This window comes from Arachis hypogaea, chromosome 15, assembly GCF_003086295.3.
Source record: "Arachis hypogaea cultivar Tifrunner chromosome 15, arahy.Tifrunner.gnm2.J5K5, whole genome shotgun sequence".
Classification (NCBI taxonomy): domain Eukaryota; kingdom Viridiplantae; phylum Streptophyta; class Magnoliopsida; order Fabales; family Fabaceae; genus Arachis; species Arachis hypogaea.
Genome location: NC_092050.1, coordinates 123,531,902 through 123,555,488, shown reverse-complemented (window position 1 = coordinate 123,555,488; position 23,587 = coordinate 123,531,902). Strand labels below are relative to the sequence as shown.

Below are 23,587 nucleotides of genomic sequence, written 5' to 3'. Positions count from 1 at the left end.
AATATGGAAGCAAAATTGGTGAGATATCCCAAAGTGGAAATCTGCAATATAGGCTTGTTATGTTTCACTTTGTATTTTTTCTAAATAATAACTGGAATCTGGATGCTTCGGCTAGATTTACACGGTAGATAATTTTTTCCGAATTTATTTATTATGGTATAATTGGAGGTTGTAGGATTTCAATAACAGCCTCAAAGGCAAGATAAATCTAAAACTCACTCAAAGCACTTTCACATTACACTCAGGTTTCAACCACAAGCCTTGTTGCCAAGACTTGTTAAAATGGAAAAAGGAGGAACGTGATTCTAGCTCATCTCTTCTCCCTCAACAACGCCAAACAATTATAGCCACAAAAAAAACAAAAGAAAGCAGGAAATTTCTAAAGTAACAAATAAGATGACACAACCTGGAACCTATAATTATCCCATTTTCCAGGTCATAGCAAAGTTTCTACCTACAGGGATGTTCAAGCCTGTCAACCCTACCATGATTATCTTACTTTCGCCATTATTCTCACCATCCAAGTGCACATGCTGCGACGTACTAACAGTGGCGTTTGTGACACTCATCAACGGCTTTCCATCTATCTCAACTTCAGATATTACTCCGCTTCCATCTAATCCCAGCACAGATATGGCTTCAATGGTGAAACCTTTATCTAAAGCAAACTTGCCCTCTTGGACCTCTGACCAAACTTTCACAGCACCTTGCTTGACAGTAGCCTGGAAATCAACATAAGTTGAGTAGCCATTTCCGAGTTGCATCTCCGGCTGTTCGTCCTCATCAAGGTAAAGGTTCCCTTTAGCTTCTCCTTGTGTTGCCCCTGCCGGGAAGGCGACAACAAGCGTGAAGGGTGTTGTTCTTGCTTCCTTTGATAGCATTCCGCCCCGCTGCATTGGAAGAATGGCATTCTGGTATAAATGCACATTTACCACATGCAGCGGCGCATCAAGGGTGACATAGACTCCATTCTTCGACGAGATAGTGCTTGTCCAATCAAGCAAACTATACCAGCTTCCAGGAGGGAAGAGTGCTTTGACTTGTGTTTTCCCCTGTTCTAGCACTGGAGAGATCATGAGACTGCTTCCTAGCAAGAACTGGGTGCTAAGGCCGTAACACTCGGTGTACGTCGGAAATGAGAAGAAAAGAGGCCTGGCAATTGGGGTTCCACTGACATGAGCCTCATAGCTCAAGGTGTAGAGATATGGCAATAACTTATACCTTATACCCAAAGCATTTCTTGCAGATTGCGCTACCGACTCCCATTGGTAAAGCTCCTGTCTAGGGGAGTAATAGTTGGCATGATCCCTTGAAAAAGGATAGAAAGCACCAACTTCAATCCACCTATTGCAAAGCTCTTCAGTTGGTTGTGGATAGAATCCACATATATCTGAACCCACCATTGGCACCCCAAATATACCGAAATTGAGCATTGTGGATATTGAGTACCTCAAATTCTCCCAAGTTCCTTGATTGTCACCGGTCCAATGCGCAGCGTATTTTCCTGAACCGACATAAGTTGATCGAGACAAAATGAATGGCCTTTTGCCTTGAAGGCCTTGGAGGGCCTTGTGAGTTGCAATGGACTGAGAGAAACCATACAGACTGTGAGCATCATACTCCAGAACACCATTATAGTGGACTGCACTTGTTGCTATTGTTTTGTAGCCGATTGGAACCTGTGTTCCTGAGGCGTTTATCTTATATGGAGGATCGTCCCATCGCGTTTTGGTGATGTTCTTGCAATCCAAGCAGCATATCCATCCAGGCCCTGTACCACTTGGGCATATCTTTCCCTTAGGAATCTTGCACTTTCCAGAGCAGAAATTAGAAGCTTCATTCATGTCAATCCATAGCCCGTCTACAGGAACGAGTTCATGGAAGCGTCGAACCTCATCACCCCACCAAGAAACTGTCTTTGGATTGAGAAAATCAGGAAAATTTACAGCCCCGGGCCAAACCTGAGCCAAGAAAGGTTCACCTTCATACTTGATGAAAACATCATTTGCTAAACCCCTTTGATATACACCATAAGAGGAGTTAACTGCAATTCCGGGATCAATAATGACAATGTATTTCATGCCAATCTTGTGTATTCTGTCCAAAAAGTTTAAGAGTTTTGGACGAGGGTAGTTTACTGGATTGAGAGTGAAGTCCTTGTGCCCATCCATGTGATCATCATCATTCCATATCACATCAAGTGGGATTTGCGCCTTTTTATAATTTTCAACAACATCCTCAACCACGGACAGATTGTGATATCCCCATCTGCATTGATGGAACCCTGTAAAACCAAATGACTGAGAATATCAGTTCAAAAATTGAGATAGAATTTCAAGGTACTGCTTGTATTTTCAACTAGTTCTGGAAGCTTAAGAATCCAATGGAACTGATACTTATCAATTCATGGAAAAGTAGCAACATGTAATTGAAGCAAAGTGAAAAGATAAATCAACTCAGGCAAATTCTAACTAGAATCTAAATTTTACATCCTTCGTTTCAAATAATTATTGCTTTATAAAAAAACCAACTATCTAAACACATTTAGTTAATATACATAGACATTAATTTTTATAATGTACCAAAAAGTAAAATCTTCTATTAATTTAAAATGTAGAGAGTAGAAAGAAAACATAAAAAGATTAAGCATAACCCTTCATGAATAGTTCTTAATTTCTTATGAAAGAGTCCGAAGTAACCTAGATATCACATAATCCAAAGTCCAACCTTTATTCCATGCACATGATTGAAGGGACCATAAGTCAATGAACATCTAATTTCAACTATGAAGGAAGCATATCATTGAAATGAAAGAAAGATCTTAATTATGGTCGCATTTAATACATTATGTGAGCATGATATTTCCTTGAGAAAAATGGGCATCGTGATAAACGTGTAGGCAAACATGGTCCTTGAAAAGGACCCAGGGATTGCTTTCATTCATGCATGTTATAAAGGTCAATCTCCTAGTCTCAAAAGTATAGCAAACATTATCAACTTTTTTATATGGTAAAGTTGCGTTTCCAATTTTTTATGTGTTACCCTTATCTTTCTGTGTGGGCCTAAAAGGCATTAAATAATTCAACAACTATTATTAGATCCAAAAAAGATCTTTGTCAAGATCCATCTAATACAGTCAGATTCATAATAATAAAATAATGCAGACCTAACAACAAAAAATAATAATTAAGAACAAAAAAATCTCTGAGACAGCATCACACATGTCACAATATCAAGAAAACAGGGGAATTGGGAAAATCATTACTCAGCATTCTCAAAAGCATCATGCATCCGAAATTTATGCTATAAACCCTAAATCTTAGATCAGTTAAGCAACTCACTGTTAATCATATACACATAATCACATTTAAAATGAGATCTTCGACGGCATTATCTAAGCAAAATAACACCTTATCTTTATTCACATCTGATTAGTGTAAGACCATTTTCAGATTCCAAATTCTTCAATTATATAACCTCTAAAAAGGAAATGACATCAGAATTCACTTTATCAGTATCACTAACTCGAGGCACACCATATGGAACAGAACATTAAGAACACGAAGAGCAACCCAATGCACAATATGCTTGTGCGCTAGACAGGGTCTGAAGAAGGATCACCACACACAGTACAATGTAGGCAATCCTGCACATAGTTACATAGTACGCAATGGAACTAGTACACGCTACGTCATAACGAAAAATATTTTATGTGAAAAATATACATATGTCATTCCGGTACGCAGAAGAATTGGTATCCAATACGTTAACTAATTAGTGAATTCATGTAAGTATGATCCTACATTAATAGTTAATTGACTTAATTCCACATCTTGAACCGTAACCTTTGAGATTCACGCAGAAACTAGATAACAGCATAAAGAGTTTTTATTTAAAAAAAAAAAAAAGAAAAGAAAAGCATACCGAAAGCCCAGTAAGGCATTGGAGCAGGTCTGCCAATGAAGGAAGTATACTGATCAACAACATTCAATGGAGAAGGTCCCGAAAAGAAGTAGAAATCGAAGACACCACCAATGACCTTGTAAGTCAAGGACGTCCCTTTATAGAAAACATCCATTCCATTGCTGTTAAGAAGCAAAACAGCGTGCGCCGAAGCAGAACCGCCGTTATTTCTCAGATCCATGTACACCGGATGCGACCCGTACAGATCAGCATTGAGGTTAATGGCAGAAATATCAGTCGTGTACAGCGTGTAAGGGTCACTCGGGTACAGCTTAATCCCGTGCGGTTGCGTGTTTTCTCCCAATCCATAAAGAGAAGCGGCTTTCGGAAGTTTTGTTGAAATCTCAAGGTACTGGTCCTTGAACACGAGGGAACTGAAAAGGGAGTTTGTGTCGAAGAGGGTTTCGCCGTTCGACTTCCGTTTCACGGCGAAGGTGAACGGGTTTGAGGTGTAGCTTAAGAGAAGCTCGGAGCCAGAGTACTCTGAGACGGTTATGGGGTTCTTGATGGACTTCCTTCCGATGCTTTGTGTTAATGGCGGTGGTTGCTCTCTTGGTAAAAGGTTGTACGGAACCTCCCATCTTGGTTTGGTAGCGTCGGTTATTTGAACCCTCAAACGGTTATCCGTCTCGTGTCTGCCAGAAAAATACAAAGAAAAGAACGAAAACGGTTTGAAAGTTAACGGAAACTTGCAAGTAAAAGAGGGAAATGTGAGTGCATTGTGGTTTTACTTTTAGTGGACTCATCAGTGCCAAACTTTCCCACACTGTTTTTGAAAAATAAATAAATAAAGATAAACAAAAAACACCTGTTAAGAACTTACTTGGCGTAGAAACGGAGGAGGGGAATGTCAGGTCCGTAGATTTTGGTTTTCTTGTTAACTTGAAGGAGGCCTATAAGGCCACCGTCAGGGGCCTCTTCAACGGAAATGAGACGGTAGCCTTGGCCGATACTTGTGGCATTAGGCTGAGAAGAAGAAGAAGAGGCCACTGCTACAGAGAGCAGAAGAAGAGTGAAGAAAAGTGAAGGATTGGGAGAAACCATGGCTCACTGACTCACTGTTTAGAGTAATGAGCTGGAAACTAGTACCACGGGGTCGGGTGTATAAATAACCAGCTGGATAGATAATAGCTGAGAGTAATTAATAGAGGTGTCTTACACAAAAGGAATTTACCTCTCCCTTTTTGTTTTTGTTTCTCGTTTTGTTATTTTTCTGGCGTGGGTTTTTTGTTTTATGTTAAAGTTTGCATGAATATTAGAAATTAATCGTTAACTAATTATGTATCAATTCTCCATATATATATATATATATATATTAGATGAGATTTTTATATAAAAATATAAAAAAATTATAATTATTGAATTAAATATACTTAAATAAATGATATACTAATAAAGTATTTATATGCATTTATATTTTATAGACATTTAATTCGTATAAAAATATATTTATAGTTATTGTATTTATAGTATTGTTTTTAATTTTATTAAAATATATCTAATAATGTAAGAAATAAATTATTTCGATTTGTCTTTTATGAATACATATCCATACATCTTTTGATATAAAATTATATCAAATCTTTTCTATTTTAAAAAGTCATAATTTTTTATCCTAATAAATTAGAATATATAACTTCCTATTCTAGTAATATACACGAAAGTATTCTATTAAAGAGTATTGTATCTATATTTAATTATCCATTAATATCTCCTTAGGGCATGCAAGTCTTCAATGCCCAACTTAACCAATATCGTCTCAAATTTTTTTACACCAAAAACTTTAGTAAAAAGGTCGGTGTGAGTGGGAACATAATCATTACGAACAAGATAACAGCCTACCTCAATGTGTTTCGTGCATTCTTGAAAAATTAGTTTTTAGCAATGAAAAGAGTTGTCGTAATAGTGAGACATAACGAAGCAAGTATAGAGAGGAGAGTATATCTTTAATCCATTTCAAGTCTTTTGTTGTTTGAACCATCATTAAACGATATTCAGCCTCAGAGGTAGACACTATCAGTTGTTTGAACCATCATTGAAGTTATGTCCCAAGAAATTCGTGTGCTTCCAATCAATAATACTTAGAAGCTCACAACCCTTTTCCAAGTAAAAAAAGTCTATAGATGTAAGTGGGTTTATAAAATTAAATACAATTTTGACGGGACAATAGAAAAGTCCAAAGTAAGACTGATAATTTTGGAAAATAATTAAGTGAAAGGCTTGGATTAAAATAAAACGTTTTGTTTCAGTGGTGAAGATGGTAATAATTTGCACAACACTCACAGTAGCAGCAGTCCTGAAAACTCCACCAGATGAATGTCTACAATGCATTTCTTTATAGAGAACTTGACAAAGACGTTTACATGAAACTTCTCACGGGTTTTGAAGTTCCTCAGCAAGGATTGGTATGTAAACTTCAAAAATTTTTCTTTTCTACAGACGGCCGCAAGTTTTATGTTGCTGGTTTGCAAAATCTTTTCATCTACCTTCTTTCGATATGATTTTCATCAATTCCCAAAAGATCATTCTTTGTTTAGCCTTTGTCACAATAGCATACAATTAATAATTTTAGTGTATGTTGATGATTTTGTAATTACAAAAAATAATAGTATTATAATTTAACGTTTTAAAGAGTATTGAATTTATATTTAATTATTTATTAATAAATAAATAAATTAAAATAATTAAAATTCACATAATTATAAAAAATAATAAAATTAAAAAATTATATACGAACAATTTTTTTAAAAAAATTAGAATATATTAAAAATGTTACATTTCTTTATTTTCTCAATCTCTCAATTCTTTAAAAAATATTAGAACGGTAAAGGTCTCTTGAATTGTGAAAATATTTTTATTTTAATTTTTTGTTTGCATTTCTTAAAAGTTATTTTTATTTTTAAATTTTCATATTTTAAACAAAAGTGATTAGTTTGTCAAAATAGATTTTGTTTTCAAACTAAAGACATGATAAAAATATATTTGATTGGTATATTTTTAAAATAAAATTTAAAATTAAAAATAAGGGTTAAGTACAATTTTAGGTTTTAAGATATAAGTTGAAATTTTTTTTCTTAATTTTTTTTTACATACAAAATAATTCTTAAGGTTTAACTTAGTTTTAAAATTTTGGCGGAGGAAGCGGAGGTAGAGATGGACCGTGAACAACTTCTTCTTCTTCTTCTTCCCTTTCTCTTCGCAAGAACAAAAATGCTCTCTTTCTCTTATTTTTATTTTTTTATTTTATAATTTTGTTATAGATAATTTAGTCCAAAATTTTAAAATTTAAGTAAAAAGGACAATTTTAAAATTTAATTTTAAACATTAGGGACGATTTTGTATAAAAAAAAGGTTGAGGACGAAAAAAATTTCAACTTATACCTTAGAGACCAAAATTATACTTAACCCTAAAAATAATATGTATCACTAAATGATAAATATTAAAAACATACTTTATTTTATAAATTATTTAGTTAACTATAAGATATGTAAATTCATTAGATTTCAAGATTTTTTTAAAAAATCAATTAATTTTTTTATAAAAAAATATATTGTGGCTCGATAAACTTATATATTTATACAACAACCTTATTATTGGTAAAAGAAAGATGAACTAAAACTAATAACCAATATTGAAATTTTACGGTGATATCATTTTTAAATAGATTAATAATAACTTCATTGATTTTTTTTTTAAATTATACAATACGTGCTTTAAATGTTCGTGATATGAAAAGTTTAAGATTTTAAGTATTATTTAGAAGTTATTAATTTGTATTTTTAGAATGTTTAATTTAATTTTATATATTTTAATTTTTATTTATTTAGTTATTAAATTGAACTTTATGTTAGTGAGTTTAGGATTTTTATTATTTTAATCTAATAAGAGATTATAAATACTAGGAGTGGCAATGGATAGGGTATGGTAGGATTTGGACCTAATTCTAATTCTATCCATGTGTTGAGATTTTTATATAAACTTAATCTCACCCTACCCGCAGGTTGAGAATATCTCAACCCTAACTCTATCCGTTCTTAACCCGTGGATACTCGATTCTACCCGCAGGTTATCAAAAAGATGCAACGTTATTATATAACTTGATGATAACTTAAAATATAATTGACTTCTATATAAAATAAAAACGTATTAAATTATCAATTAATGATATTTTCTTAGTGACAAAGAATCTTTTGCAATTAGTGATAAGTCTTTAGTTCAACATCTACTTAAAACATATTTTTATATAAATATATAACATATACATATATATAGGGTGCGAGTTAGTCGGATAGGTCCGCACCCTACCCGACCTGTACGAGAATCCTACCCTACCCGTTGCGGATAGGGTTGGCAACCCTACCCAACCGGATTGGGTACCCGCGGATAGGATGCATGTTGCCATCCCTAATAAATACCTCATAAATTAATGTAGTCGTCATTCAGTGATTAGAGGTGTGAAAATCCCCTTTTTTGTTTTGTGATTAAACCATGATGTGGACAAGTGAGGTTGAGTGAGTCCATCTCTTGTTGCATCGGAAAGTTCGGTAGAAGGTTGAGGAGTCCATTCGATTCAATTCCCAAAATATGGCGTGGACAAGTTAGGTTGATGAGTCATTTTCTTGTTGCGTCAAGAAATTAGGTAGAAAGTAGAGTGATTGTCTTTGTATTTAATTTCAATCTATTCCTTTTATTTTCTATTTCAATTTCAATATATCTTTTTATTCCATTTGAACTCTTGTCTTCTTGTTTACTCTTTTTGTTCCTTATCTTTTTTATTCTATTTCAATTCATGTCTTTTTGTTTATCATCCTTTAAAAACTAAAGACAATTACTTTAAGGCTTGATTTGGTAAAGTTTTTCGAAGAGGTGCTTGTAATTTTGAAAATACAAGCATCTCATTTTATTTTTGGTAAATTAAAAAGCTCATGTGTTTGTGCTTTTGGCTTCTAAAAGTTTTTTTTCGAACAAAAAGAGCTCAACACATTGAAGTGGACCATGTGGGAACAAAGACCACAAAAAAACACGAGACACTAAACACAATAAAAAGGGTATAATCCATTGTCATCTTTAGCATTGCCATCAACAACTAAACGGATCTACACCACCCCATACACTGTAATTCAAAAACGACGTAGTCTTGATTTCTTCAACACCTGTCTCTGAACTCTGAAAAACTCTGCTATTCCGTTCTAGCCAAATATTTCAAATAACTGCAAAGAAGCCTATCAGCCATTTCTTTTGCTCAGACTTACAACCTGGTACCCCAATTTGTAAAACCCATAACTTTTGAAAAGTCTTATTAGGATCAAGTCTCAAATTATATAATTATTTATAGCCTTAATTTCAGAAATTATTTTATTAAAGATAATTAAGGCAAGTTTTGATTTATTGAATTTGAGACGAGTTATGATTTTTATCCAATTTTATAATTATTGGGTTATTTTCTATATTTAGATTATAAATTTGGCAGTTATGAAATATTAGGGGTTTTATATGATTTGGATTAAGTAATTAATATTTTAAATATTAATACTGCTACTTTGGAAAAATAGAGGATTTAATTATATTATTTCTAATTATTTGATTTGGACAATTTATTGAAAATAATTTGTAAAAATGAGAAGCAAATAGTATTTTCTATACACAATTAGTGTTGGATTTAATTTGGGTTTCAATTACTATGTTGTCCATAATTTTATTAGAAATTACTAAAATGCCCCTAGCCCTAACTTTCTCAAAAACCCTAACCCATGACCCGGTTCCCTTCTCACTCAACCTAGCAGCAGCAGCACATGATTTTTCTTTTTCTCTTTCCATGAAAGAAAGGAACGAAAGCAGAAAGAGAGAGAGATAGGCTGAGTTGCTGGAGAGGAGAGTAAGGAAGCCGCCGCTCAGCTGGTCACCGCCACTCATCCTCACTGCCGCCAACTGCGTGTCCCCACTAAGCCGCCGAACCTGCCACGCATCGCCGCCGCGGTCCCGTCGAGCTTCCGCCAACACCGCACGAAACAAAGAGAGAGACCGATGGAGAAGAGGGCCGCGGAGGGGGGAAGAGCCGCCGATTGCAATCGCCGTTGGGTCCTTGTTCCTCACCGTTGAAGGAGCTGCTCCCAGCCACGGTGGTTGCCGATGTTCGCGCCGCTGCTGTCGGAGAACCCGAGGAGAGAGAAACGACACGACGGGAGAGAGCGGGAGTCGCCGTGGAGCCACGAGCTGCGCTAGTCGCCACCGCATCGCGTCGAAAAGGAAGGCTGAGACTGAGCGCCGCTGGGAGAGAGGAAGACGTGGGCTGGAGGAGCTGCATCCAGTCACCGGAGTTCTGAGGCCACTAGGACCACCGCCGGAGTTTCTGATTACTTCTGCCGTCGCCGAAAAAGTTTGCCGGTAAGGGTTTTAATTGAGGTATCTGTCCTTTTTGAATTCCGAGGTTACTATGGTCACTACCTGTTGGTTTCAGTCGTCGTGATTGGAATTTGTTGCCGCTGCCACTTGAGGTGGCTGCCGGGCTGCCGCCGAGCCGGTTCGGAGACCGCCACTGTGTCGGTTTAGTCGTTCCTCTTTCGGTTCGGTAAGCGTTTTCGATTTGAAATCCCTTTAGTTACTGTTCTGTTATCATACATTGAGGTTTGTGGCGTTAATTGCTATACGGTTGAGTTTCGGTTGTTGTATGTTGCGATTAGAGTTGTTGAGACTGTTGCAAAAGTGGCTTGGAACCGAGGTTTTGGTTGCCGGGGCTGGTTCGAAATCGCAGCTGCTTCATGTTGTTATTCCGGTAAGAAATTATGTTTCGAAAGCCCTACGTTGGTGTCCCGTACGTGTATTAAAGCCTTTACGGTATTAATGTTCTTAGAGTTTAGTAACTGAGGTTGCTTGTTGTAATTTAGAGCTGTTTATGCTGCTGCGAAAATGTGTGGGGTTGTGCTTTGAAGCTGCCTTTGATTTCGAGTTGAGGTGAAAAGAACTTATGAGGCGTTTGGATTATGGATTTGCGTTTTGAGGTAAGGGCGCTTTCCAAAAACTATGTTTTAAGTATTGGAATTATTACATATGGATACTGCTGTGAGATATTGTGTATTTGGTAATTGTATCTGCCTTATGTGTTATTTGATTGACTCGAGTGATTATGGATGTTGGTTTGGTTGAATTGTTGTGCGGCTTTGTGAAATGTAATGTTTTGAAGTGATTCTTTAAAGATTTGAAATCTGATTTTAATCCGTTGAGGATTGATTTGATTTGAGTCAATTATTTGATGATGTGAAAAGTCGAATGCACTTTTGAATTCAGCCTGGTTTACTTTAATTGACTTGATCTTGGACAAATGATTTGTTACTGAACTGTTTCTTTAAAGCTTTGGAAATAAGTTAAATCGATTGATATTGAGTTGATTTTTGAAATGGTTTTCTTGAGAAATGCCACTGAGGCGATTGTTGGATTTAGCTTGCTTTGAATTGATTTCTGGTTTTGAGCTGTTGAAAAGGAATGAGAAACGGTTTAGTTGGGACCTGAACCGGGTGGCAAAAGTCCAAGTTTTAGGGGAGGTGCTGCCGAAATTTCTACAAAATCCTAATCTTGTTTGAAAAGTTATTTAAAAAGGGTTGGATTTGAGAAATTATATTATTTGATTTATTAAGAGAATATTTATGTTTTCAAGCTTAATTTATTTAATGAACTTTATGCGTTGAGTTCGGCTTATTTAGAAAGGAACTATTTTTACCGTTTGAATCACTGAAGGAAATAATGATACTCTAATATTGATTTTAATATAAAAAGGAGCTTTTAATGATTTCAAAGGAATCTAGACTTTTGATTGAGTAATTAAGTTTGAGGCATTTTGGAAGAGTTAGAAAAATGGGTTCCAAAAAGAAACCTGAAAGTGGTTTGATTCAAATGAACCGGTTCCTTTTTAAATGAGTTGATTTTTGGACCGAGTTGGAACTTGTGATTTTGTATGGTCGGTTTCATAATAAATTCAGTTTTATTTACTTGAATCGAGAATCCATGATTTTAAAAGTTTCAATGAATTTTAAAGAATTGATATAGGTTGACCTTCCCTAAAGACTTGGGACTCTGCCGAGAAGCTTTTATTATTAAATCCCATTGTTGGACGGGTGATTTTGAATACTTTGAAATAAATCCTTAACTTGCCATGGTTTTGGAAGTTTTGGAAAGAGGAAGCCGAGAGTGGCTTGTTTTAAAAAGGGAATTTTCCTTGAGTAAAAGTGGCTTATGAGCCTGAGATAATTTGAGAAATGAGATCTTTAAAGCCAAGGCTGAAAAGAGTTGAAACTTGATTTCAAAGTGAAATGATTTGAGAAAAAGTGATTTATGGCTTAAATGCCGATTTTATGAATTTGATGATTTTTGAATGGTGGAAGTGCTGTTTTATTATGGGCCGGAATGGCTGTGTATGATTATGAATATTGGTTGGTTCTGGATTGAACCGTGAGTCGGAATGGTTGTGTATGATTATGAATATTGGCTGGTTCTGGACTGAACCGTGAGCCGGATGGCTCAGATGGATGTTGATCCATGGATTAGATTGAATGCATGTATATGCTGAATCATTGATAAATGTGAATGTTGCACTTCCACTATCGGAGATGAGAGTTTCCCTGGGAGGAAGCAGTGGCTAGCCACCACGTGCTCCAGGTTGAGACTCGAAGCTCTTTTGACCCTATGTCGTAAGTGTGGCCGGGCATTGTGAAAGTCCCGGATGAGCTCGCCCCCGTAAATATTCACCAGTGACGGTGATGGATATGGATCATGATTATGATCAAGTTTATGATGAGTATAACTCGAGTTGGGGATGCGCGACAGAGGGACAGTCCAATGGTTAGCTACCAGGACTTGTCGGGTTGGCTTTATAACCGACAGATGATATCATCAGCCACTAGGGATAGGCATGCATCATATGCATCTATGTGACATTGCTTGGGTGTGCATATTATACTTGGTTTGCCTATGTGATTAATTGCTAATTGTTCTACTTGCAATAACTGTTTGTTTGTGCTTGCATCTTCCTATTTGTGTTTGCTACTGGGACTCTGTTGAACTATGGTGATTGGTTGATGGTTGGATTGTTTGGGCCTAGGGCCGTGGTTGGAATGAGATGAACCGATGGTTGATTTCGGTTTTGTGTTTCTGGTTTGGAATAAAATATGAAAGGCTATTTTGTTTCAGCATAGATAAACCGTTTTGAAAGGCTTTTGAGGTTTTTGAGAATTGAATGGTTCCTCTTTCAGAAAAGATTTCCGACTTTACTTTTATTGTAAACCATTGTTTTTGAAAAGAAGCATAAGACGGTTGTTAGTCACTAGTACGGTTTATCTTCATGTATCCTATTACAGTAATTCCCAAAAATCCTCTACTGAGAACCCTTTCGAGAATGATATTCTCACACCCCCTACATTTTTCCCCTTTCAGGATACGGGCGCAGAAGTTACGAAGAGTTTATTTAGTTGTTGTTGAGATACTCTGTATTGTTTTAGTTATGGTTTATTGAACCCTCGCCTTTATCTTGATATATTCTGTAAGAGGGATAGGAATTGTATTGACTACTGCTTGTAATATTATGTATATACATATATGTATATATATATGGATGTACTCTTTATGAGTTTTATAAGTTGTATGGTATCTATAGATGTATGTTATCGGATGAAAGTATTTTTGGGAGCGGTGTTGCGGTTTAAAGTTTCAAATAGGCTCATATTCTAGTATTAAGTAGTATAAGTGTCGTCGTAATGTCCGAGCTATCAGAGTTGCGCAGCCGGAAGCGTGAGCTTTGGTAGTTAGGGTGTTACACAATTCAACTCTCAAAAAACTCTTTAACAGTTCTGGCATGGTCCAAGCTATATCAGTACACGACAACCAAGCGCACCACACCTACCACGTAAACTCAGCTCACAGCCAAAAAATAAATGATGCACAAATTCTATATCATTTTTATACAAAACACAGATATTATAATTATGATTAATAATCCTGAGTCTACTCAATCTCTTTACCCTGTCTACTAAAACGAACCATGCAAAAAGTTCAACTCTTGGAGGAACCAAGCCTCTCCATATGGTACTAGAGAAACTGTAACTTGTGATGTCCTCCGAGAGAGTCTCTTTTTGCAGCACCTGCACAAATGAGTTAGTGAGTGAAAAAAAATACCTTTTTTTGTCAAATTTTCATATAACTGCATCCTCTCTATCAACCGATAATTTCACAATTTGTAACTGGTCATGGAGTTGGTTGAGCAACTCTAACTCCCATTGGAATAGTTCTCTCCTCCATTCGAAGTTTCATACCCACTCTAATCCATCCCAGAACTCACAGTCTCCTATTACAGATCGTTGTTGGTTTGAAACAGAGAAGAGTCTTGGAAAACTATCTTTCAAAGAGCCATTTTGTAGCCAACCGTCCTCCCAAAGACGAATACGTCTGCCATTTTTCACCTCCATAGACAAACCACTAATCATCATATCTCTCACATGTTGCTCCTTCATATTAAGCTGGCAAATATCTTTTCATGGGCCCCTATTGCGATAAAGGTTGTTTTGACAGCATTAAAGTTGGGTTCAAATGATTACAAGAACATACAACCTTCTTCCATAATGGGCAGTCCTTCTTTGAGAAGTGCCACAACCACTTGAACAGAAGCGATAAATTTCTGAGTAATGCGTCCCCACCTCTAAACCACCTAGCTTCTTCAACGTTTGAACCACCTCCCATTTCACAAGTGGTATTCCATTATTCCCATCTTCTTTACTCCACAAAAACCTTTTCTGTAGTCCAATTATATTTTTTGCAACAGTTTTTGGCATCTTATACAAGCTTAAGTAGTAAACTGGTAGGTTATTAAGGACAGATTTGATGAGAACCAACTTACCAGTTTTGTTGAGAGATTTAGCTTTCCATAAGCTCAGCTTATCTTTTACCTTGTCTATGATCGGTTTCCAGGTCTTCACCAACCGATGATCTGCGCCTAAGAAAATTCCCAAGTACCTAAAAGTTAAGAGTGCTTTTGAAAGCACCTAAAGGGGAGTTTTTAAAAATTGGCTTATGTCTATCAAAATTAAAAAGTCTAATATAACCTCATTCATTAATTAATATTCAAATTTAGTTTTTACATTAATGTCTGTTATAGTATTTTTAAATTTTAAAAGTTATTTTATCAAACCAGGACGAACTCAGGAGCGCAAGCATAGGCCTTGACCCCCTAATTTTTTGAAAAAAATTATTAGTAATAATATTTAGTTTAATATAAATTAAGCTAACCCAAAAACTATAAATAACAAGAATATTTTATGTAAAAAAAAAAAAGTTAACAAGGCCTGTTATTAGATAATGGATTTTGAACAGTAAACACTATGAAAGTATATGACCCTAAAGTTAAAAGAAAATTAAATTGAAGTCAAAACGTTAAAGACGAATTCTATGGTGTCTATGAGTTGGTGTCTAAATTTTGCCTAACTTATTTTTTGTAGTAAATTTTAATTTTTTAAAAATTATTAATTATTATATCTTTTAAACTAAATATTATTTTTAATATTTTTTAGTAAATAAACATCAGTTTTTAAACAGTATAGCATTCACCAACGTTAAAAACTTTTTCTCTCTTAACTTTCAAACCTTTCTTCTCCCTTGTCACGGTAATATGAAGTACTGAAGTGTGAACTGTAAAGTAACGTAAACAACCATACAAAAAGACAAAAAATATACTGTTTTAAAAGAATAAAAGACAAAAATAGGTAATAAAATTTTTTTTATCAATTTTATTTTTACCATTTATCATTTATGTTATGTTTGCAAAATTAAAAGTGAAGAACAAAAACTAAAAATAGATGGCATGATAACACACTAACACAATAACACATTAACACATGAAACAAAATTAGGGAGATATATTGCGTAATTTTATATTTTTATTAACATTAATTTTATTAAATATGTTTTTAGTAATAGAGATATATTATATCTAGCATTTAACAAGTAAGAAAAGAAATCAAGAAGACAAGAAAAGGGAAAAGATTACCGAAGCAAAAGGTTAGTATATTTTTTCTTAACGTTTTTAAATTATTATTTGATTTAAATTTTAAATGTTATAATTTAATTATTATTTTTATTTTTTAGAAATATATATTTATAATAAAATTTTATTATCTTATTTATATTAATAATTTAGGAAAAAAATTAGAGTATTTCATAATGAAAAAGCAAAGTAAATTGATGCAATTTTTAAGAAAAAAGCTGCTGATAGTAACGTTCATATTTAAATTAGCTAACTTTTTAATCTTATTTCATAAAAAGTTTAAGTAAGTGAGTGTTCTAATCTTATTCAAAATGCACATCATCATGAAGCTAAAATAAAGTCCCAAGAATAGAAAAAGATGTTGATATCTCTTTATTAGAAAGGAATCTAGGAAAGCGACGTCCAATTTGACAATATCATGTCAATGAACGTAATAAGATTCGTAGAGCATACATAATAGTTAGACCATATTAACCAACAAATATTAGTTATCCAAGTTCTGGTAATGACAACCATCATCGACATTTTCAATCTTCTTGGTTTAAGAAATTTTCAAGTTAGTTAGAATATTCTCCAGAAAAAAATGCTGCTCATTGTTTGCCTTGCTATTTGTTCAGTAAACATTATGGTGCTCGCAATGATCGAAAAAGTGCATTTTTCAAAGTTAGGATTTAGTAATTGGAAGAAAATAAACAGTAGGGTGAATTGTGCATTTGTATGTCATGAGGGTTCTGTGTCTAATTCTTCTCATAATTTATATGTGAAATACTGTGATGATTTAATGGCTCAGTCTAAGTATATAGACAAAGTTCTTAATAAACATAGTGATGAAACTATTGCAAATAACTGTTTAAGGTTTAAGACAACTATTGATGCCATTCGGTGGCTTACATTTCAAGCATATGCATTTAGAGGTCACGATGAAAGTTTTGAATCTTTGAATAGGGAAAATTTTAGTGAGCTAGTTAAGTTTTTAGCTTCTTATAATCAGGATGTTAATAATGTTGTCATTGAAAATACTCCTGAAAATGTTCAATATATATCTCCTAGTGTTCAACAAGATGTATTATATATTTTTGCCAGAAAAGTGCGTGTAGTAATTCGAAAAAAAATTGGTGATTCTAAATTTTGTATAATAATTAATGAAGCAAGATATGAGTCAAAGCGATAAAAAATATTTGTGGTTTTGAGATTTCTAGACAAGCATGGTTGTGTTCAAGAAAGATTTTTTGATCTTGTTCATGTTTCTTATACTTGTTCCTTGACATTGAAAATTCTTTCTCATCATAATCTTGATATTCGTAATCTTAGGGTATCATGGAGCTAGTAATATGCGTAGTGAGTGGAATGGATCACAAGCTTTGTTTTTGAAAGATTGTCCTTTTGCTTATTACATCCATTATCTTGCTCATCAATTACAATTAGCACTTATTTCAGTAGCCAAAAAAGTTTGTTATATTGATCAATTCTTTTCTAAACTCTCACTAATTGTAAATGTTGTGACTATTTCTCCCAAATGTCATGATCAGTTAAGGGTTGCTCAAGTAAATAATATTACAAATTCAATTGCTAACGTTAAGATTGTGACAGGCAGTAAACTTAATCAAATTGGTATGTTGCAAAAAGCTGAAAATACTAGATGGGAGTCTCATTTGAATTCTGTATATTGCTTGCTATGCATGTTGGATGCTACTTGTAAAGTTCTTGAAAAATGCACTGAAGAAGGTAATTTCTCCACTCGCAGTGATGTTAGTATTGTTTATGATATTATTACATCTTTTGAAGTGTCTTTATTTTACGTTTGATGAAAAATATTTTGAAAGTTAGTTATGATCTTTGCCAAGTTTTGCAACGAAAAAATCAAGACATATTGAATGCTTTATCTCTGGTTTCTACTACTAAGATATTAATCCAAAGAATGAGAGAGTCGGGTTAGGAGACTTTCATAAAAGAAGTTATATTATTTTGTGAGAATCATGAAGTTGAAGTTCCTAATATGAACGTATTGCATATTCCTAGAAGAGGTCGAATTCGTAAAATTGTTGACCAGATTTTAGTGGACCATTATTATTGTGTTAATTTATTTCTTGCTACAATTGACACGCAATTACAAGAGTTTAATGGAAGATTCAATGATAATATGGTGGAGCTGTTTACTTTAAGTTCAACTTTAGATCCTAGAGATAATTATAAGTTCTTCAATGTCGACAAAGTATATGAATTAGTAGAACAGTTTTATCCAGATGACTTCAATGGCCAGAAAAAATTTCACATCAGAATGCAAGCTCAACATATGAACTCGATGTTTCTATTCATGCTAATTTGAGAAATTTGTGCACAATCTCTGAGATATGTCAAGGGTTAATGAAGACAGGAAAGCCTTTAACATATCTCTTGATTGACTGTTTGATTCGCTTGGTATTAACTCTTTCTGTTTCAACTGTTACAACCGAGAGATCTTTTTCAGATATGAATATTGTGAAGAATAGACTCAGAAACAAAATGAAAGATCAATTTCTTGCTATTTGTATTCTGATTTACATTGAGAAGAAGATTGTTAAAAGATTTGACACAGACTCTATTATCAATGAATCTTATGATATGAAAATCATTATCTACCATTTAATCGTACAAAAAATCATCAGTAAAAGGTACACATATTTTTTGTAATGCATTTTAGATTATATAATGTATATTTTTGGCCCTCATATTAATTTTTCTAGATCCGTCCCTCTACCAAACACACTTTTAAAAAAAATTTAATTTAATTTATCAAACATAGATATTACAACTTTTAAAAATTTATCTTTTAAAAACTAATTTTACCAAACCAAACGTAATTATAATGACTATAAATACATTTTTATATAAATTCAATGACCATAAATCGATTGCTTATATACTATTTATTAAATATATTTAATCTTAATCATTTAAATCAATTCAATAGCTATAAGAATAAATTATAATCAAATTTTATAAATAATATACTAAATTTATTCTTATAGTCAAAATATAAATAAGAATGTAAGGATACGGTTTTTTATATTTTAACAAATTTTAATTATTTTATTAAAAATGCATAATATATTATTTTAATATTTAATGTTTGGGTCAATCAATTTTATCCCTTATATTTATATTTTTTTATTTTTTTTAAATTACTCAAAAGTATCTCGCTTAAAGCAAGAATTTTTTTTTTTTACAATTTTTAAAAGTATTGAAATAGAATCTCGCTAGTAATAAGAAGGGAGTTTATTATTATTTTTTTAATTTAAAAAACTACATCGCCATGAACAAAAAGAGTTTTTGTTTTTTGTTTTTAAATAAAAAGATAATTCGAAAGGGATGACATGATATTTTTAGACATTCATATATTGTGAGAAATTCAGTTTATCAGATTAAATTGACCAAAGTCAGTTTCTAATTCATACGAAATATCAATAATTTAATATTATTTTAAATAAAATTTTATTGATTTGTGATTTTCGTAAATAAGTTTTTGTCCCCGTATAAAGAAGTTAATCTCACACAACGAAAGCACATTCATTCATCTTCTTTTACTTTTCCTAAAGTTGTGATTTCTTTTAAAGTCTTCAGAATGTGAGAGTATTAGGGTTGAGAAATATTTTTGTGGAAGCAATAATAGAAGCTAATGTGTGTTTATTAGTATATTTTAATAGTGAGATTATACTATATATATAAATGAGGATGTGAAATTTATTTGTACGAGTTTAGCATCTTTTATTATTTCTTGCACGATGTTATTTATAGAGCTACAAAGTGGATTATGCCAATACATACATAGTGATTTTTCAAAAAGAGTCAGTAGTATTTTATGTAGCCAGCCCATTTTAGTTTTCGGTAACGTAATATAGTTTCAAGTAATGAATATAACCGATGAAGCCATCATGCTAGAGATGTTAATGATTTATCGACGGAATCAAGCTCATGTGTCGATGATCGAGTTGTATGTTGAATTCGAGGAATTATCACAAAGCGGATGAATCCTTCCTAGCTAAATGAAGAGGGCAACACATACTGGGAAGAAAACAATAATGACAGCAAAGAAGAGTTCTTATCCAACAATGACATGTTGGGAGGAAATGATGAAGGGAACGGCATCACCAACAGAAAAGTTCAGGCTGCAATAAACACGGTAGCAACTAGCAAGCCAACTTCCCTTCGGTGTGCCATCTTTCATGCGTGCTTTGGATCTCGAAGTTATGAATGTACCAGAATTTTTTGAGTTGGCAAACTCAAGTATGTCACCATATCATTTTTTTGTTACGACAATGTCACTTTCAATTTTCAAATTTCGGTTATACATTTTAATTTTATATGTTGAATAATTTAAAATATATTTGTTGAAAGTACGTCTTTAATGGATTTAGTTAAGTTACCAGTTAAAGTGTGTTTTAAAAAAGTTGATTATTTCAAAACGATAAATTTTAATGATTTTGAGATCACTTTTTAATAAGATTATTTTGTACCAAAGACAAAGGAAAAAAAATAACTGACATTATTTTGCTTGCTATTGTCATTCCTTCGATAAAATATTATACAAGTCATTGAAAATTTAACAATATAGATGCAACGAGGTTTTTGATGATCGTGAGATGTCTAGTGGTGCTGAATACACCATTGTCCTTAGACACAGAGTCTGCAGTTATGATAACTTCTAGGTAATTAGACTTTCATGTCGCCACGTTTTTGCATCTTTTGCCAACCAGCATCTAGATTGATGAGTTTATGTTTATGATGTTTACAAGATAGGCAAAATTCGTAGAGTTTACCAGACCAAGTTTGTATCAGTTGGGGACCCAAGCACATGATCAGCTGACAGTAGACCACGGTTGATCCCTAATCCTGCACTCATGCGGGACGGTAAAGGTCAACCAAAATCAACCCAATATTTGAACGAAATAGAAGCTTGTCAGATGCGTGGTCCGCGATGATAAAACCTTTGTAAGGGTGAGGGACAGCTAAAGTCAATGTCTTCATCGTGCCGGGTTAAGTTCGAATGGATTAGGTCCAGCTCCATTGTTAGTTATGTTATGGTTTTCTGAAAGTCAATATGTTTGTGGAGTTTATATGATTAATTCAGAGAGGAATTCAAATGGTTAATTATGAAAAAATACATCAGAAATATACATGATAGTCGGTACCAAAAAGTTTAGAATACATAAAAAATTCACATCAAAACATGCACATCATAGTTGCTACCTAAGAGTACGTTACACTAAAAAATTACATGAAGTTCAATTTTTCTTCCTTTTTTCCTAGCCATTTTAATCCACCGATAACAAAATTATTTTCCTTCTTAAGCAAATCATGAAAGGTGATGGGCTGAGATGATCTAATGGTGCTTGATGAGCGGATATTTTATACGCTTTTTGGCATTATTTTCATATAGTTTTTAGCATATTTTGTTTAGTTTTTATTAAGTTTTTATAGGTTTTGGTGTTAAATTCACATTTTTGGATTCTACTTTGAGTTTGTGTGTTTTTATGCAATTTCAGATAATTTCTAGGCGAAATTGAGGAGTTGGAGCAAAAGTCTGATTCAGAGACAGAGAAAGTCCTGCAGATGCTGTCTGGATCTGACCTCCTTGCACTCGGAAGAGCTTTTCTAGAGCTACAGAAGTCCAAATGAAGCGTTATCAACGACTATGAAAAGCTGACCTCCAAAGCTTTCCAGCAATCTATAATAGTCTATACTTTGCTTCAGATTAGAAGGCCAAAAACTGGCATCCAACGCTAGCCTCCTGCCCCCTTTCAGGTGTCCAGCACCCAAGGAGAAGAGACCAGCATCCAAATGCCCAAAGAGGACCCCCTAGCCAGCGTTCAATGCTCTAGAGGCCTCATAGCATATGGATCTCATCAAAGTTCAGCCCAAACACTTACCAAGTGGGTCCCAGAAGTGGAATTTAGCACTAAAAAGACTGTTTTACCCTTACTAGTCATTAGTTTAGTATTTAAAGTAGAAGATCACTCTTTGTTAAGGATCTTCAGCTACTTTTACACCATTATTTCGTTTTTACCATTGTATTTCCTATCAGTATGAGTTTCTAAAACTCCTAAGTTGAGGGGAGGAGCCTTACTGAGTTCTATGAATTAATAAAAGTATTATTGTTTCTCTTCAATCCGTGTTTGATTTAATTCTAAGATGTATATTCGTTCTTCAACATTGTGAATGGGATGATCCGTGACAATCAGCTCCGTTCATCATACTAAGACCACGTGCCTGACAACCATCCGTGTCTACTTGGGTTCATGTGAATACGTGACTGGAAAGCATGAACCGCCAGCTTGATTATACATCTCTCAGATGGCTAATCCACGACTTCGTTGGAGACTTCTCGAGACACCAGTTCAGCCGATTTATGGGGAGATTAGGGTCTCTGTGGTTGAGGCTAGAACCTAAAGATGTAGCATTCTCTGATCCGGAAGATTCGACCTTGTCTGTGGCGTTTTGAGTAGGCTCATTAAGGAGAATAGACTGCAGGAGCTTCACTCTCAATCAGATTGGATGCGAACTAACCTTGGTGTTCAAATCTGGAGGAGCATTGACGACCTCTCAAGAAAGGCGTTGATCACATACAGCCTGCCATTGAAGAAATCATTCACAATTGAAGAAGACAGTAAGACCAGAGTTACTCCAGAAGGACAAAGCATCTCCAAGCCTTAACCATTCTCTTTTCATAGTTTACACGACTTCTGAGTTCTAATTTCCCTTTTATAATTTTAACCAAATTCAAACCAACAACTTCTTGATTCACCTAACTAAGACCTGCAAGATAACCATAACTTGCTTCAAACCATAATCCTCGTGGGATCGACCCTGACTCGCTCAGGTATTACTTGGACGACCAAGTGCACTTGCTGGTTCAGCTGTACGAAGCAGGGGTTTCGTGCACCAGTGCTACATGAGTCTGAAGAAAATATGCCCTCTTGATGAGCAGATATTTTATACGCTTTTTGGCATCATTTTCATATAGTGTTTGTTATATTTTGTTTAAGTTTTATTATATTTTCATAGGTTTTTGTGCAAAATTCACATTTTTGGATTCTACTTTGAATTGTTACATTTTATGATGATTTCAGGTAATTTCTGGCTGAAATTGAGGAGCATTGAAAAAGTCTGAGTCAGAGACAGAGAAAGGAATGCAGATGTTGTCAGATTCTGACCTCCGTGCACTCGAAGGAGCCTTTTTAGAGCTACAGAAGTCCAAATGGTGCGCTCTTAATGGCATTGGAAGGCTAACATCCAAGACTTTCCAGAAATATATAATAGTTCATATTTTGCTCTGGAAATAAAGGTCCAAAACTGTCATTCAACGCTAGCACTTCACTCTCTTCTTGGCGTTGGACGCCTAAAAAGGAGTCCAAAGCTGGCGTCCAACACCCCAGAGGGAGTACTTGCTCATGGCTTCATTCAAGATCAGCCCAAACACTCACCAAGTGGGCCTGGAAAATGGAATTTTGCACTACAAGACTAATTTATCTTATTTCTGTAATCCTTAGTTATTAGATTAGTATATACAGGAGAAGATCACTCATGTTTAGGGGATCGACATCATCTTTATCCATTCAAACCTT

The 23,587-nt window shown here is 34.2% G+C and overlaps 1 protein-coding gene and 1 long non-coding RNA gene across 2 annotated transcripts; one reads left to right on the top strand and one right to left on the bottom strand.

Moving 5' to 3' along the window:
- Positions 1 to 116: 116 nt before the first annotated feature.
- LOC112750570 (alpha-xylosidase 1) lies at positions 117 to 5,234 on the bottom strand. The gene is made up of 3 exons (XM_025799360.3): positions 4,787 to 5,234; positions 3,925 to 4,598; positions 117 to 2,284 (listed from the first exon to the last, which is right to left on the bottom strand). The coding sequence occupies exons 1-3, from the start codon at positions 5,005 to 5,007 to the stop codon at positions 420 to 422; spliced, it is 2,760 nt and encodes a 919-aa protein (XP_025655145.1). The 5' UTR covers positions 5,008 to 5,234; the 3' UTR covers positions 117 to 419.
- A 5,380-nt stretch (positions 5,235 to 10,614) lies between these two features.
- On the top strand, positions 10,615 to 10,916 carry LOC140178965 (uncharacterized). Its single transcript, XR_011872205.1, has 2 exons — positions 10,615 to 10,736; positions 10,849 to 10,916. It is a non-coding gene; the product is annotated as an uncharacterized lncRNA (long non-coding RNA).
- Positions 10,917 to 23,587: the final 12,671 nt, after the last annotated feature.